The following is a 17,402-nucleotide window of genomic DNA, read 5'->3' as shown; positions in this document are numbered from 1 at the left end:
ATTAAAGTTTTGATAGCTCTTTAATATCAGGTCACGAATACAAAGACCCACATCTAGAACTGCTACTGGGAAACTTCAAGATGTCAAGGATTAAGACTAATATTTATAAGAAATTAAATTAAAAAATAACACTTCAAAGCCATCAGAAAGCAAGTAACTGTCTACCAGCAATTAAAAAAACCTCCTAAATGTAATGGAGCAATGCTTTGAACGTTCTAGGAAAAATCATTTCTTCAGATCCTAAGTCCCACCAAAACCATCAATTTTATATGAGGGTAGAAGAGCTGGACAGTTTCTCTCTGTTTCCAGATCTTCCACACCTGCTTTCTGAGTAAGTCACTTTAGGATACGCTATCCTGAAAGCCCTGGTCTAAGGTAGGAAAACAAGAGAAATCGTGTCTTCGCAAATAGCTAGACAGGGAAGCAAAGCACAAGGCACAGAAGGGTGCAGGGTGAAGGGACAACCTGTGGGGCAGAGGAATGCTAGGACAGTGCAGCATCCTTCAGAAGGAGAAGCCTGGGAAGGGTGTGCTAGAAACAGAAAGTGCAAGAAAACAAGAGTCTAAGGGGGGGAGGGGGGATATGGGGAGCACTGTAGTTGCAGCATTTGAAAGGCTGAAAGTTCAGGAACACAGGGACTTCCTTACACTACACAACACAACACAACACAATAAGACAAGGCTGACATTGTTCAAGAAAATCAAGACAAACCTAAAAAAGAACAAAACTGGTAGGCACGAGAAAGAAAATAAGCTTTTAGGAGAATAAAGAAAGTAAACAGAAAGAGACACAGGAGTTAGGATGAGGATGAAGATGTAAAGACTGGAAAATACAGTGATCTCTGTGCTACTGACATAGTCTCATTAAAAATTTTCTTAAAAGAATCAGATTCTTATTTAAGTAAAAACTAAATATTCTCATATCACACTCCTGGTTAGCACATTACTTACTGGAGAAGTTCATTTGCTTTGAGGATAAAAGAACCCACAGCAGTAATAGCATCTAAAGAAAAACAGACAAAAAGGGTCACTTGTTGAGTAAGTGAACGTTACCTAGTGTAGTCTATGGAGAAAGTCAATCAATACCTTCAATGCCTGTGGCATCCAGTCCTAGGGGTTCATATTTTTGTTTCCATGAAGCCATTCCTTTAAGTTCACTCAAATGATATAGTAAAGACTCAGAGCCACTAGCAAAAGAGCAGAGATACGTACCATTACTATCACCAAGGTGGTAGTCAACAATCACTTGCTAGTTTCAGAAATAAAATCAAACAAATCTTAATACTCTTTCCACAGAAAAGAATTATTTACCCAAACTATTTCTAAGAACTAGAAGCGTCATTTGTCCATCCTGACAACTGAGATGAACACACACACCTACCAGGTTAGGGTCTCTACCATGACCAGACTATATGTAGTGCTTGTCAAGCTCTCCACCCACTGAGCGGCACCTCTAGCCCTAACCCTGGCACTTCACCATATGGACATTTGTTCAACAATGGACACTTTTGTTTATAGGACAGGCTCTCACTGTGTAGCCCTGACTGGCCTAGAACTATGCAAACCAGGCTGGCCTCCAGCTCAAAGAAATCTACCTGCTTCTACGTCCTGAGTACTAGGAATAAAGACATATGACACTAGCCTGTCCTCACAAATATTTTTAAGCTCTTACTTTATGTCAGCCTCCAGATCTGGGACACAGTGGAAAATAATAAGGTCCTTGAAGCATTTAGTGTAATAAGGGAGTTAGTTACAACCAGCCATACAGTACATCTTCCTACTAACCCAAGGGCCTTGAGGGAAAATGCACAGGTGAAATGGAAGATCCTGATCTGCTCCAGGAACTGAGGAACTCAAGTAAAGAGAAGGTAAGAGTGTTTCAAAAAGGAAGAAAGGAAGGTTGTGTAAGTCCTTGGGTGAGCTGGGGACAGAACTCAATAGTAGAGTTTGTTTATCCAACATGCCCAAGACCCTAGATTCCATTCCCAGCATCATTATTAATAAATAAACAAATCAAAGGAAAGACATTTATTTAAAAGAGAGTGGGGGTGGGAGAGAGCCATGAGTGGAAGACAGGCTATCAAGCTTGGAAAACCAAAAGGTACCGAGCATGGGTAAAGCAGAAGCAGACATGCTCAAGGCCAAAGCAAAGTTACTGCAAGTTTTAAGGAACGTAACACTCAGTGGGTAAAGCCAAGTAAACAGACACAGTGCGGTGTGCGAGAGGCCAAAGCAGAGGGTACTCAGGGAGCTCAGGGGACTGTGGGTATCTCTAAAAACCTAGCATAAGAGTTGTCAAAATACACACTCAGCAGCCACTTACAAACCACTTCACTCAAGTTGCTATGCACAGAAACAGCAGGAGACCTGGAAAACCCAGGAGCAAGCCTTGGCCTAATATTGAGGAACACTGGGCCAGCCACATAACTAACTCCTGTGTGAAATGAAGATGACAAGAACAAACTGCCAAGATATTAAATGAAAAACTATATAAAATATTAGAAGCTATGTGGCTTATTTTATAGTTAAATAAGAAAAAAGCCCAAATGCTCAAAAAGTCCAGCCTGGTTAAAAGTGTTAGAAAACTATTTTCACACACACAAAAAAATTGTCATTACTGACTTCAATCTTGGGTATGCCAAGTTCCCTAATATGTCAATGCAAAAAGCTAGAAAAGGCTTGAAAAGATAATGTCAAACAGTGGAGAGAAGGAAGCAGAAATATGACCAATCCCATGTATGTATGAATGCAGTATCAAAAAAATTCTACATCACTTCCATACCTCTGTAAGTGACTTATAACCAATTTTTGTATACTGGAATATGATGACTCTATAGACTGGCCAAGCTTTTTTAAGCCCTAATTAAGAGAAGAAAATACATTTAGCATGTAACTATGATACTATATATCATTCCCCAAAAAAGAAAACTATTAAAAATGTGTTCACAGCCATTTACAAATATAGACTTTAACAGCACCTTCACTGTTAACTGGTTCATCAGGAGTGTCTGAAGTTCAGCACTATAACAAAAAGAGAAAGTATTTTGGTAATCTCTCCATTCAACCTCTGAATGTGCCATTTGAAACCTAAATTTCAAAGTACAAACAGGATTTTGGAACAAAATAAACATGAAGAAATAGCATCAATCAAATAAGGATTGTATTTTATCCATCAAGAGAGAGAAATGTCACAGTAAAATCCAGAAATAAATGAACTAAACACTTCTAAACATCAAGAAGGAAATACTAATTAGTACCCTGGGTAGTTAATTTACCCAAGGTGCCAGAAGAAAAAGATTATCTTGGCTACATAAAAGTTCTGCAACTTTTATACATACACACATACATACACATGTATACACAAAATGATCACATTTATATAAAAAGTGCATAGAAAAATCCCAAAAACTCACATACATTTTTTTTTGGGGGGGAGAGGTTTTCTACCAGAATTTTATATTTTATCTTTATAAAGGAAATAACTACCTTGAAATAATTACTGTCAAGAGAAGATAGAAAAGAAAGTCAAGTTGAGATCACCTATGTGCACTCACCTGGCTTTCCCCCACAACAGTAAGTGCATGAACTCATCCTGCACTGATGTGGTTGTAGTTTTTTCCTAGACAAAATAAAAAAGATACATATTTTATACTCATAAATATAATGTTTATATTTTATATATTTATTATTATATTCATATAATAATAAATATAATATTTATTCAAAATTATGGGAACATAATTTAGTACAGCTCCACCCAGCTGTACCAAAGGGGAAATAAAGAATCTGCCACTGTTTGAATATGTGGTTTGTCCCCAGGGACTCTCTGCTGAAGGCTTGTCCTTAGCGTGATGACACTGACATGATAGACACTGTAAGAAGTAGCTGAAGATGGAAGGTGGTGAGTCAGTGGGAAGAAATGAAGTTGACACTCTGGGGACGATGGTTAGTTCTTCCAAGAGTGATTGTTAGAAAGAGACTACCCAACCACACCACCTGGCTTCCTGTGTTAGTGTGACTCCTATGAAACATGTTCTTGCCATGAAGCCACCTGGTATGAACACTCCTCAATATATGGAAAACAAATGATGCTACATAACCTGAACTGTCAGAATCTAAAACTGAGAGTTAAAAAATTTTTCTTCTTGATGTATTACAAGACACAGTACTCTTACTTCAACAGAAAACTGACTAATATATTTTTTGCACTCCGCCCCTAAATACTAAGGTTGTACTGAACCACCCAAAAGAAATAAAGACCATAGCATTTTGCAAATCAAACTAATTTTTTTTAAGTTTTTATTTTAAAGTGTATGGGTGGGTGTGCGCATGCACACACGTACATGAATACAGGTGTATAGGTATCCACAAAGGCTAAAGGCATCAGATCCCTCTAAGGCTGGAATTACCATTGGATGTGAGCCAACCAATTCAAACTTGGGCCCCCCCCACAAGGGCAGCAAATGCTTTTAACTACTCAGGCATCTCTCCAGCCTGCCACCTTTTTTCTGAGACAAGGTCTCACTCTGTAGCCCACATCAACCTTGAACTAGTGGCAAACTTTCTGTCTTGTCTTTTCCAGTGTTAGGATTATAGAGTGAGCCACTATGCCCAGTTCTGACACTCATATATCTCATAAACTAAATACAGACAAAATGCACTCAGTATCTCCACAAGAAAGGTCAGTTATTAGTACATTACCTGTACAAACTTAGTGAGACGGGAGTCCATCTGCATCAGAATTTCTTCCCATGCTTCACACATACATGTCAGTGACAAATTTATATACTATTAACAAAAAGAAAAGTACAGTAAAAAAATACCAAAACAACACACTATTGCATTCTTTTTTGGCAGAATTTACTTTCAATTACTCTTTTAACTCAATAAAGCTATAGGAAAAAAGAAAAACATGACTTAAGCTTTGGTAATCAATTAAGAAACTAAATTATCCAGTGATTCTTACAAATTTACAATAACACACTCCCAAGTTTGTATCTGGGAAAGATGCTTTTTATATTTTACACATACTGTCACAATGCTGCTTTGTTTAGGTACTCAACTGTCAGACAGGATCCCTAAGAAAAAACAAACCTCTAGAAACCTTCAACATCAAGCAAAATAAAGACTTTAGTTTATAAAGCAGACAAAAGATCAGTACTCAGGTGCTCAATCAGGAAAAACAGCCTAGCCTGCCCGTGTCTTGTTCTAACAGAACACAGCAGAAACTGAGCTCAAGGCCTCAAAGTCTTGCATCCTTAGACACACACTGTTGAGAGTCCTGCAGCTATCACCCTGTGCATGAGCACGGCGGGCAGGCTGGCTAGAGGATGAGGGATGTGGAGCAGAGACACAGCCATTCTAGCCTTGGAACCCTATCTGTTTGCATGGCCAGTTTCTTTAAGGTGAGCTACACCAGGCACAGATCAACAGACCCGTCTGGATCAGCCTAGCCCAAACTACTCAAGTACAGAACCATGAACAAATTTAGGATAGATTTATTATGAAAAAAAAAAGCTGAGTTGTATAAAGATTCTTTTTTCTTCCTTAAAGATTTACTTATTCATTTTATGTATGTGAGCACACGGTCACTATCTTCAGACACACAACAAGAATATATCGATCCCAAAATAGATGGTCATGAGCCACCATGTGGTTGCTGGGAATTGAACTCAGGACCTCTGGAAAAGCAGTCATTGCTCTTAAGCGCTGAGCCATCTCTCCAGCCCATGAAGACACTTTTTGCACAATAATTTTTCTTAAAAAAATTTTAAGTTACATTCTCATTATGAATAGTTTAGGAGATTTACAGGATTTTTTTTTCTTTTTTTTCTTTTTTCTTTTCTTTTTTTTTTTTTTTTTTTTGGAGGCAGCTAACAGGGCTGGACAGGAAAGCCTCAATTAAATGTTTGCTTTCATTTTAATAAATATTATAAGAAGATTAGTTTATAGCACTCCTATTGTAGGTAGCTTTACAACATGAACTTTCGATGGTTTTTCTTTATGGGAAGAAAAGCTTTCCATAAAGTTAGAAGTCAGAAGCTTCCAGAAAAGGGCTAACATAAAGCAGGTTATGGATGCATACCTGTAAGAGAGCTGAAAGGTGAGTAAACTTTCTGGCCATCCGAGTTACTTCAGGTAAGAAGGAATACAGCAGATTTGTTTCAAGCTACAAAATAAAACAGTAAATAAAATGAATCACAGGAGCATTTACTTCTTTTGAAGACACATTATTCACATCCAGCTCAAAAACAAGCCCTTAACTAAGAGTCTTTATCTGAATACATGCCAGAAAAATCCAGAGCTCTGCCCCTTGACCAGTAGGTCAGGACTTCCAACCAGAGTACAACTCCGAGTCATCCCCTCTTCCTTGTAGCTACAAATGCAGTGACCTACAGCACCATTATGACAACATTAAAAATGACCACAGATTAATATAAAAACTTAGTGCAAAGGTTATGGATTAACACATGACTACCAGTAGCATACGTCATATTTCAATGAGACTGTCATTATCCATTGTGTCTGAGCTTGGTAAAGATCCGTGATCACAGTATTTGGAAGGTACAGGCAGGAGGAGGAGGAGAAAGAAGAGGAGAAAGAGGAAGGAGAAGGAAGAGGAAGAAGAGGAAGAGGAAGGAGAAGGAAGAGGAAGAAGAGGAAGGAAGAGGAGGAAGAAGGAGGAGGAGGAAGAGGACAGAGGAGAAGGAGGAAGAAGAAGAGAAGGAAGAAGAGGGAGGAGGAAGAAGAGGGAGAGGAAGGAGGAGGAGAAAGAGGAAGGAAGAGGAGGAGGAGGAAGAGGAATGGGGGGTCATCTTCAACTATATGCAGTGAGTTGAAGGCAAGCCTACATACATTTCATGAGACCAAACTCAAAACTACAACAAAAAACAAATTTATCACAAACCTCACAGAAAAAAAAAAATCACTTTACTAGAGCTCAGATGCAAACTTGTTAATCAACAGTTTCTCAGTCTCACAAAAAAGAGCAAATACAAACAGCCATAGTCCCAGGCTCTTTGATGTTCTGAACAGACTGTGTAAATACCACACCACACATTCTTTTGGTCCTCCTTCTGAGAGTTCAGACATACTTAAGTTAAAACACTGGGACAGCTCAGAAGAAATACTTGGAAAGATTTCCTATCAAAGCAAAGCTATAATATAAATATAAAAGCCCAGGCAGTATCCTAGTCTATAACACTATAACACAAGCCACAGTTTAAAAAAAGATTTTTCCCTATTCTGAGTGATCATTTAATCCATGTGGCAATGTGCTGAGAAGACAGACCAGAAGCAGAAAGCCTAGCATGACTTTCCAATTCTGTGATGACACACAGAACTCAGTGAGCTCTACAGTTCCTCTTCTGCCCGGTCTTATCTACAAATTAGGACACAGTACAACCTATCCATTATATTGCTGTGTTTGAAGTACTTGTCACATTAAGTGACCAATAAATATAAGCTTTTATTACTAAGAGAGACAAAGTCCTACAAAACAAACAAACAAACAAAAAACAAAACAAAAAACCTCAGTATAAAGCTAAGCTGGTCAAATAACCAATTAGTAAGGTGATAACAGACTATCAAAACAGTCTTAACTATGCAAACTAATTGTAGTGTACAAGTAATAACATTCACTATAATATCACTCAATGTACAAGATTTAGAAATCCCAAGGAGACCTTCATGTTTCACTCATTACACTTCAGTGACGTAATTAAAACCCATAAGGGCTGGGGTATGGCTCAGTAGCAGAGAGCATGCGCTGCCATGAGTTCAATTCCTAGCACCAGGGGAAAGCTCTATAAGTCATATACCTGACACTGGGATAGTTATAATACTCACCTGAAAATACGAAACTTCTGATTCGCCACCACTGGAAACCTCTGTGACTACTGATAATGACTTCAAATCACTTGATAAACACAGAGCAATACAAGTACCAGCAATCTGCAAAACAGTTACCATCATGCCAGAGACATTTGCTATTACTGACAGCTGCATCTGCCTGTAACAATGGAAGCAAAAACTCACACAGAACTTTAAAAAGTAGAAATGCACAGCCCTGACTCCTGACTGTCCTATGGAGTGGTCCAAGAACACACCAGTAACCTGATGTCTGTCCTCTGCCCATGAGGGGACCCACATCAAATACTGACGAACCAACATATTCCATAGAATCCAAAATATTCTCTCCCTTCCTGAGTTACAGCACTGGAAGACTCGAGCTTAGGGCTGCGTCTGTGACTGCTTTCTCATGCCCAACACCCACTTCAACGCTTGCCCCCTGCAGGGTTAAAAACCAGTAAATCTTAATCAAATGGCCCATCTAATCATTCTGTAAAAGGCAAAACACTTGACTATTTCTACCAATAGCTCCTGACTGCTGCAAACACAGTAAAACTAATTCTATGTTACTAAAATTAACCTTTGAACATTTCAACATGAACTCATGAAAACCACCACCAACACCACAAACTCAACCTGCTCTCATCTTGTTCTGTAAGTCATCAGCTGCTACTTTCTAACACAAACAGAAAAATTGAAAGAACTTACCCCTGTGACTCGGGCAATTTTGAACATCCCATAAGCATAAAGCTCAATAAATCCAGAGCTTCCTCCAAGGACAAGGATGTTCAGCCTAATTGAGAACAATGCAACAAACTGAGGCCCAACCAACAGCAAAGTGGGATACATTCTTAACCCAAGGCAGGACTGTTGACCTACGCTTACAGCTGCACTATACACAGATGTGACAGCAGCAAGTCCACCACTACTAAGGCCTGTTACTTTGTTTTTCGTTTTTTGTTTTTTTTTTTTTTTCAAAAGAATAACAAATTTCCAAGAGCCTAAAAAAATTCTGTTTATAATAAAATTATATGGCATCAACTCTATTTACCAGCAATCACTAACAAAATGATCCTTTTGCCAGCTAACACAAAGTGCCATCAGTTCCATCATGAAGGTAATAAAAATTACTTTAAATGGGCTTTAATAATTTAGAAATTTTAAATTAGATCTAAAAACTCTAGTACATCCATCCTCTTAAGATACACTATATTATTATTAAAATTCAGAAAAATCAATGGTCATACAGTTGACACTGCCATCCATATGCTGTTCAGAGATTTCAATGCCAACAGTGAAGTAATAAGATGAAGAATCAACTATTCATTTCTGAAAACTGCCTCAGATACAAAATGTTAGCTTCAAGAAATCAAATAAGATATCTATAGGATTTACCTGACATCTCCCAAGAGCTTAATAATTTCATCAGAATTTTCTTCACTAAAATGAAAACATAAATTGGGTCATTCTTCAATATTAACTTTCAAATAATAAAAGACCACCTTGTTTGAAAATAAGAAAAGTATATTTACCTAAATATTTTTGAGGTGCTGTTGTAACTAGAAGAAAACAGATAAGGTATACTCTTGAGAAATGCATAAACTGGTACCATGTTAAAAGCAGAAGAGAAACTGGCAAGGCTCATTTCAAAGAAATAAAACTGATACGTACTTTTTTGGCAATGTGGGCAACTTAGGCAAGAGAAGGTTGGATTCATCCTCAGCATTATAAAATGATGTTAAAACACTAAAAGAAACAGAAGCCAAGCATTACACAACAGCAAAGATTCTAATTCTCTTCCCATTAAAAGTGCAATTAGAAAAGATTCTTAGTAGAATTTTTACCACATAAATACATGTAAAAAAATATGTTACCCTTGTAAAACACACACTGTTAACAACCCCATATAAAAACAGAAAGGGCTGGGACACCCTATTTATTTATATGCAAGTTTTGGTTTTCTTGTTTTGTTTCAAAACAAAATGACAAACTGGTCTACTCATTTTACATATGGAGGAATATTAATAAATGGCTTTTGTCAGCCAATGAAGTATATTTGTATGTATTCAATATTCAGGTAGACTGAGAACTTATAATTTTTGAATTCTAATCTAAGAAAACAAAGTACTAAGAGTAATTTAAAACAACTGAGATTATTGTATCACTTAATGACTAATGCAGACTTGGGGATGTGGCAGCCTTGGGGGTATATGAAAGTATACCATTAATCTTGAAATACTCTGTAATTTCTTAATTCTTTTGGGTTTATTTGTGTGTATGCATGTTCTGCCTAAGAGGACATCAGATCCCTGGAATTAGAGTTATGGATGGTTATGAGCCATCATGTGGATGCTGGGAACCAAACTCAGATCCCCTGCAAGAGCAGCAAGTGCTCTGAACTGCTGTGCTGAGCCATCGCTCCAGCACCTAAAACAGGCTTCTCAGTTGGGGTGATAGGTGTGTACCACCGTGTATCGATCAGAAATATCTTTATTGCTTTCTCTTCCTCAATTCCACTCCCAAATACAGTTGGAAATAAATGGCTGAGAAAGTGAAAAAGTAGCAACCTAGAAATCATGTTTTTCACACAGTACTGTCCTAAGAGATCCTAGAACCTCCCTGAACATTCCTAAGCCTTTAGAAATGCACTGGTTCAGAAACAGGTACCTGGGCTAGGACACAAATCACAAGACATGTTTTGTTTCCTTCCCTTCTAGAAAACTATTTGCAAATAGATAACTATTTGCAAGCCTTGCTTATTTGAAGACATGCTGATCACTTTGGTTTCTCTATAATGAACTTCAGACCTCAGGCTAAATCCTTGTCATCTGTTCCTCCCCCCCCGCACCCCCCCCGTTAGGTCCCACTTAAGAAAGCTGTCAATTAAAATTCATGATTTCTAACTTCATTTGATAGTTATTTAGTGAGAATCAGGAAGAAAATACTATTGGGAAAAAAGAAATATTTTCAAAACCCTTTGTCTCCAACATGAGCCAGTGTCACTGGGGCCTCGGACTGTCCTCACTACAACCCAAGCATTCCCTGTCTACACGAATCAAGGAAAAGCCACTCCAAACAATTTGTGTTCACAGTTGCAATGTGTGCACACTCCCAGCACAAGCACTCACAGTTGCAATGTGTGCACACTCCCAGCACAAGCACTCACAGTTGCAATGTGTGCACACTCCCAGCACAAGCACTCACAGTTGCAATGTGTGCACACTCCCAGCGCAAGCACTCATGGCTATTCTAAACAATGAAAGTTTTGGCTGCAAGTACCCGTATATGTCTACTATGCCCACAACATTCGGGAGGCTGAGAGGCAGGAAGATCTCAAGTTTGAGAGTGGTCTAGCCACACAGCAAGGACACATCTGAGAAATAATGTAAGAAACAAGCTCTGCAAACCTCCCCAGCCATCCCGAATCTATCACCTCCCACCCCCACCTCCACCCCCGTCCACACACACCCACCCACACCATGGGGTACTCTACCTGCTTTCCACAGTCACTTCCATCCAATGCATACAAGACACCGGAGCCTCCACAGAGAAAGAATGTAAGCTTTCAGGCTTTTCTACATCACACAAAATAATTTTCTTGGTATCCGCAAGAGCAAAGGCCAAAACTACAAAGTAAGAAAATAATCAGAATAAATTAGAAAAATATTATAGAAAATTATCTGGGCATATCACTTATTAGCCAGTTTTCTATTCCAAATACATTCTAACTACCTAAAAATTCTTCTTTGAGAGCCTGTGGCTCAGAAGCTGAAAAAACTTGTCACTAGGCCTGACAACCAGAGTTTAGTCCCCCCAGGACCCACAAGGTGAAAGAATGGAAAGACTTCTATAGGCTGTCCTCTGATGTAACACATACACTATGGCACAGGCACTCTACACACATCAGAAATAAATGTAATTAAAGCAATTGCTTTTGCCTTGAAGCTTTTTTTTTTTTTTTGAGCTTATATTATGTCATCATTTCCCATTCCCTTTCCTCCCCCCAAATCCTCCCAGAGTCCTCCCTGCTCTTCCAAATTCATAGCCTCTTTTTCTATTAATTGTTGTTACATAAATACATACATACCCCTAAATACATAAATAGAATCTGCTCAATCTACATGTTACTCGCATGTACATTTTCAGGGCTGACCATTTGGTATTGGATAATCAATTGTGTGCTCTTCTCTGGGGAAGATATTTCTTCTGCACTCAAATTCTTTATTGCCTATAGTTCTTCATGAGAGGTTAAAGGCCTCCTGAGCTTCCCCTGTCCATATTAACAGGTCTATTGTTGTTTTTTGTTCAGTTCCTGTTTAAGCAGCTATGTTTGTGAGACTTTTATGAGTGTGTCTATTCCCGTAATAAGATTTTAAAAACTAAGAGATCTAAGCATACAATTAAACTCATTATTTAAGCTTATTGTAAAGTGTTCAAATATGACCTGTCTACCTATGGATCTTGTTCCCCTAAATGAGGCACATTATCTGGCCTCAGTGGAAAAGGATGTGCTTAGTCCTGCAGGATTTGATGTGTTGGCAGGAAGGGGGCCTCTCCCTTCTCAGAGGAAAAAGGGAGGGAGAAATGGTAGGAGGGGGGCTGGTACTGAGATGTAAAGTGAATGAATGAATGAATAAATAAATAAATGAACGCACCTGTCTACTACCCTCCCACAGATTCTACTTACTAACTTGCACCACAAAGTCTCTAGTCTGGGACCTTCTGTCAACAAATAACTATTTAACAGGTCCTAGAAGATTATCCCTTTATCACCAAGAGACACCCCATAAACAGCCTACAAGACAGAAAGGGGCTCCATGTGTTGTTTTCTTGAAGTTTTCTTATTCTCTTTATTCCATCCCATGCTAAGAAGCAGGATAACTGAATGCTATGAATCTGTCCTCTGATGTGCCTGAAACACCTGGTTAGCTCCCCTGTGTAAGTCATTATCATCCTAATGCAGCTGACCAGTGAGTTTCACCTCACAGCCCTATGCGACTTTGCCTGAGGAGAGGGGCTACACTAGACTTTTTTTTTTCTTTTATGGTTTTGTGTTTGTTTTCTGTACTGGAAACTGAATCTAGAGTCTGCCATACATTCTACTACTAAGCTATATCCCTCAGACTCAGAGTCAGTAATCCTCCTGCCACACCATTACAAATACAGACCTGCACACCACCAGGCAGGGCTCCAGCCACCATTCTCAAAAAACTTAAAACACTTGAAGAGATTGCTTTTTAACAAAAACATGAAACATTCTGTTTATATGAGACACATTTTAACACACATTTGGTTTTAATGATTTCTCCAGGGCATCCTATACTTTTAGATGAATAATAAAGTCCTCAAAATGTTACTCAAAAAAAATTTTTTATAAGTCAGGTCTGATGGCTTAGACCTGTAATCCTAGCATCCTGTGGTAGGAGGAAGGAGGACTGTCATGAGCCCAAGGCCACCCTGGGCTACAAACTGCAAACTGCAACCCTATCTCAAAATACGAAACAATAACAAAACCTCTAATTTCAGAGCTTCAGATCAGTAAAATGCTATTTTCTTTTATTAGTAAAATAAAAGAGCATGTAGGAGGCGGCAAGTTTAACCCGGGGGGGGGGGGGGGTGGGGAAGGGGGTGGTGGTGGTGGCAAATTCCTCTATGACATTTATTTTCTTATTTGTGAGTGCTTATGGGTGAAGTGTGTGCTGTGCACATGTGGGAGGGCAGAGGATAGTCTATGGGAATCATTTCTCCTCTGTCACAATGTGGCTGCTGGAGATCACACTCAGGTTTCAGGTTTGGCAGCAAACACTGTAACCTGCACAGAGGCAGCCTGCTGGCCCACATTCCTCTTATTTTATATGCTCCATTCATCTTCTGAGAAAAAGGAGTAGAGAATGGCTATGCTTAAAGCATTCCTGGAAAGTCTATGTTTAGGGATTATTCTGAGGAGTTAACCCACATGTTCAGAATGGTTACACGAAGCTAATAAAAGCTGAAAGCTGGCAATGAGATAAGCATCATGGCCAACAGATGTAAATTACAATATGGAGACACAGTGGTTCGTGTTCATTTAGCATTCAACACGGCAAATCTGTTTCCACTGGCCTGAACATAACCTTTCGAAATAGCATGAATTCAGATCAAAGTACACAAATACATCTGTACGCACACTGTATCAGGGCGTACTGTCAGACCTGCTCACCAAAACAGCTATCTCTAGGTGACATGCTTTCAAACAAGTTTTAAGTACTTATATTTATCAAAAAAAAAAAAAAAAAAGACTCATTTTATAAAAAATAATTTATTTTTTTCTTAAAGTACCTTCAGGCTTGCTCAACCTTTTGCCACAGTGATATAATGTTGTTAACTATGAAGTTTACATTAGAAGACTATGCAATTACATTACCAAAAAAAAAAAAAAAAAAAAAAAAAAAAAAAAAATGGAAAAGAAAGAAACCCTCCACAAACAAAGAAACAAAACCCCCAATGTTTTGAGCATGTTAAAACTTTAGTGATGGGCCACATTCCTTGTTATCCAGAGCCTCACGTGACTTACAGACCACAAGCTGGACACCCTGATAAACTTCAATGCAGCCCACAGCATTTTACCATTGTTAACACTGCGAATAACTGCTCAAGAAACTATCAATTTAAAAAACTAAACAGAACACACACACAGAGAAGATGAATGATCTGAGCCACGACAGCAGGAAAAGACCTTTTGGAAACGGACAGTCACGGCACGTGGCTCCTTAGGAGTGGTAAACTTGCTTCCGTAGAGAAGATTTATGAACCTCACATTTAGTACTAGCTGAATTTGGGGGAGAAAAAGGCTGTGATGGCACTGAATGGACTCATGATGGTGAACGGTCCTTGGATCAAATAGCGTAGGACAAAAGAGCAGAGAGAACCAAGGCCAAGTATTCTGTCAATGTACCAGACTTTGATCCTAACTCCACATTTAGAGAGTTATCCTTGCCAACAACAAACTTCACGAAAAATATTTTAAACATTCTAAAAAGAAAAAATGTCTCAAAGTAGTATTTATAATTCTAATATAGGGCCAGATACGGTAAGTAGCACATGTCTGTAATCCTAGCATCTAGGAGGCAGAACAGGTGGATCTCTGTAAGTTCTAGTACAGCCTGGTTTACATAGCGAGTATATAGTAAGACCTATATGACAGAAACAAAAACGTAATTCTAAAATATACCAAGAAAAATGTACTCTTTAGAATATACTTTTTGAAGATAAAAGATAGATGTTTGTAGCATTGTCATACGTTTGCCATCTGGTCTCCAGGCCAAGCAGGTCACTTCTTTTCCTGTACTTTCATTTGGTGGAAAACTCCAAACTCGATGAAAACTTGCAAGGCGATGCAGTAAAACCTACGATGAAAAGATATGACAGCAGAAAGCTACAAATTCATCTGCAGAAATAAAATGAACCTAGACCCACAGAACAAAAATTTTAATTACTACTTTTGCGTATTTAGCTATCTACAGAACAACGGTGTCCAAATGAATGTAAGACATTTTCAAAGAAATGGGTAAACTCAGAAGACCCAACTTGGCCCTGTACTCTACCATTTTCACTTTTTTTAAAGTACATGTACAAGTATTTTGCCTACATGTATATATTTGTACCACATTTGTGGAGTCAGTGCCCAAGGAGGCCAGAGAGGGCATCAGTTCTCCCTGGAACTGGAACTACCAACAGCTGTGAGCACCCATGCAAGGTGCTATGAACCAAACCCAGGTCATCTATAAGACGAGCAAGTGCCCTTCATGGCTGAGCCACGACTCCAGCCCCTTTCATATCTTTTAAACTTACTTTTTTGAAAAGGTTAAGAAGCCTGTCCAACAAATAAAAGAAGTAACACAAACAGTACCAAAAGGTAGCTGTGCCATAGTAAAATAACAACAATGACCGCACTTCTTAGCCCATGCTTTAGCTATGTCACCAGCCATGGATCTTAGAGACAGTGCCATGACACACAACACGATAATGCAATTTGGCACACTACCCTGGATGCTAGGACTTCCTTACCACCTAGTTTTACATAGGTGAGGGGGGTTAAGTGGCACGGATGAAGGGTCCCTTTCAAGATGGCTGCCAGGCAATAGTAAGCCTCCACAGAAAGTTGGGTACGTTCTGGTTTTACTTGATAACGCGTGTTCACGTTTCTAATGTGAGAGATGCTAACTGACAATGCACACATTCTGTCTGCAATCCTGTGAAGCATCAGCCTTTCAACTTACAGATCTTTTAAATAGCTAGACGCAACAGAGATGTAAGAACTCGGAACCAAACATCCTCCGTAGCAACTGCACACACACAAACACATTTCCAGTTAGCCTTGACAGTTCATCTTCATTCTCTACTAATCTGAAAGTCAACTTTGGGTGGGGTCTGATGTTGCATCCCTGGCCAAATCAATCCATGGAGACCTGGGTGTGCAGAACTTTGAGGGAATCTGTTCTTCTGGCCATACAGAAAATGGAATATACATCATGTTTGGAAGGCACGGTCCTTTACATTGTCTCTTAAAGTTAACAGCCACGCTGAGATGTAGGGACAGGTTAGATGTGTGATTCACCATGTCTGCGAAAGGGGAAACTGAGGCTCCAGGGTTCCAGCATAGGCGAACTCTCACCAGCTCACTTACCTCGCCTGTAGTGTTGGCCAAAGCAATGAGGTCTCGCTTGGGTGACCAGGCCAAGAAAATAATCTCCTGTGGCAGTTGCTTCTCTCCCACCACCCGAAAGGATGGGAAACAGGTCGGAAAGCGCAACATGGGTGCGGCCCTGCAACGACGCTCACGGGAAGGCCGCCGGAGCACCCGGCCACAAAGCTTTGGCGCAAAGTCCTGACAGCAGCGGTACCTGCCAGAGTCGCAAACTAGGCCTACTCCTAGCCAGCGGCCTTCCCCGCCCTCTCACTCCGCCCTCCGCGTTCAGAGGAAGCTTCCGGCGCCGACGCCAGGGCGTCCTCGCGAGAGGAAGTGAGTGGCACAGCGGCGGCGCGCTGGTGGGGCGGGGAGAACGCAGGGCTGCGGACTCGGGCGGGGCTTGATATAGGGCGGAGCTATGTGGGCGGGGCGAGCGAGTCCTAAGGCAAAGTTGGCCTAGGCGCTAACATGAGTGGGCGTGGCTAGGGCGGAGCGAGCCCCCGAGGTCTGCTACTCAGGGTTGCCTGGTGCCTAGTTGCAAGCACCAAAGGAATCCTTAACCATATGTGCGGACATGTGGGAACCCTTCCAGGTCTTTTCCGTTTGCTCAGAAATTCGCTGCTGTGTAGACAATCCCTTTTGTAGACTGGGTAGAGCTTAAGCGTAGAAGATCTCAAAGCCTATCCCCACAGTGACACACCTCCTTCAACAAGGCCACACCTCCTAATAGTGCCAAACCCTATGGGCCAAGCATTCGCATACCTATGGGGGTCAATCCTATTCAAACTACCACACTCGGTTCTCCAGAGTAGCTGGGATTCCAGGCACACAGCTCCATGCCCAGTTTCAGACTTAGTTCCCCAGAGTGCATATTTCACAGTACA

At 39.9% G+C, this 17,402-nt stretch overlaps 1 protein-coding gene across 1 annotated transcript in view; it reads right to left on the bottom strand.

Moving 5' to 3' along the window:
• Positions 1–16,805, bottom strand: part of Anapc4 (anaphase promoting complex subunit 4) — a 31,754-nt gene extending 14,949 nt beyond the window's left edge. Inside the window, exons 1-15 of the mRNA XM_034508427.2 lie at positions 16,516–16,805; positions 15,130–15,235; positions 11,344–11,476; positions 9,522–9,596; positions 9,383–9,409; positions 9,246–9,290; positions 8,559–8,643; positions 7,848–7,952; positions 6,085–6,168; positions 4,701–4,787; positions 3,554–3,618; positions 2,978–3,020; positions 2,782–2,858; positions 1,086–1,186; positions 951–1,002 (exon numbers count right to left, since the gene is read on the bottom strand). Coding sequence (XP_034364318.1) covers positions 951–1,002; positions 1,086–1,186; positions 2,782–2,858; positions 2,978–3,020; positions 3,554–3,618; positions 4,701–4,787; positions 6,085–6,168; positions 7,848–7,952; positions 8,559–8,643; positions 9,246–9,290; positions 9,383–9,409; positions 9,522–9,596; positions 11,344–11,476; positions 15,130–15,235; positions 16,516–16,644 — 1,214 coding nt within the window. The 5' untranslated portion in view covers positions 16,645–16,805. The remainder of the gene's footprint in view (positions 1–950; positions 1,003–1,085; positions 1,187–2,781; positions 2,859–2,977; positions 3,021–3,553; positions 3,619–4,700; positions 4,788–6,084; positions 6,169–7,847; positions 7,953–8,558; positions 8,644–9,245; positions 9,291–9,382; positions 9,410–9,521; positions 9,597–11,343; positions 11,477–15,129; positions 15,236–16,515) is intronic.
• Between the last annotated feature and the right edge of the window lie 597 nt (positions 16,806–17,402).

Source organism: Arvicanthis niloticus, chromosome 7 (genome assembly GCF_011762505.2).
Source record: "Arvicanthis niloticus isolate mArvNil1 chromosome 7, mArvNil1.pat.X, whole genome shotgun sequence".
Lineage (NCBI taxonomy): Eukaryota > Metazoa > Chordata > Mammalia > Rodentia > Muridae > Arvicanthis > Arvicanthis niloticus.
This window is presented reverse-complemented; position numbering and strand designations above follow the sequence as displayed.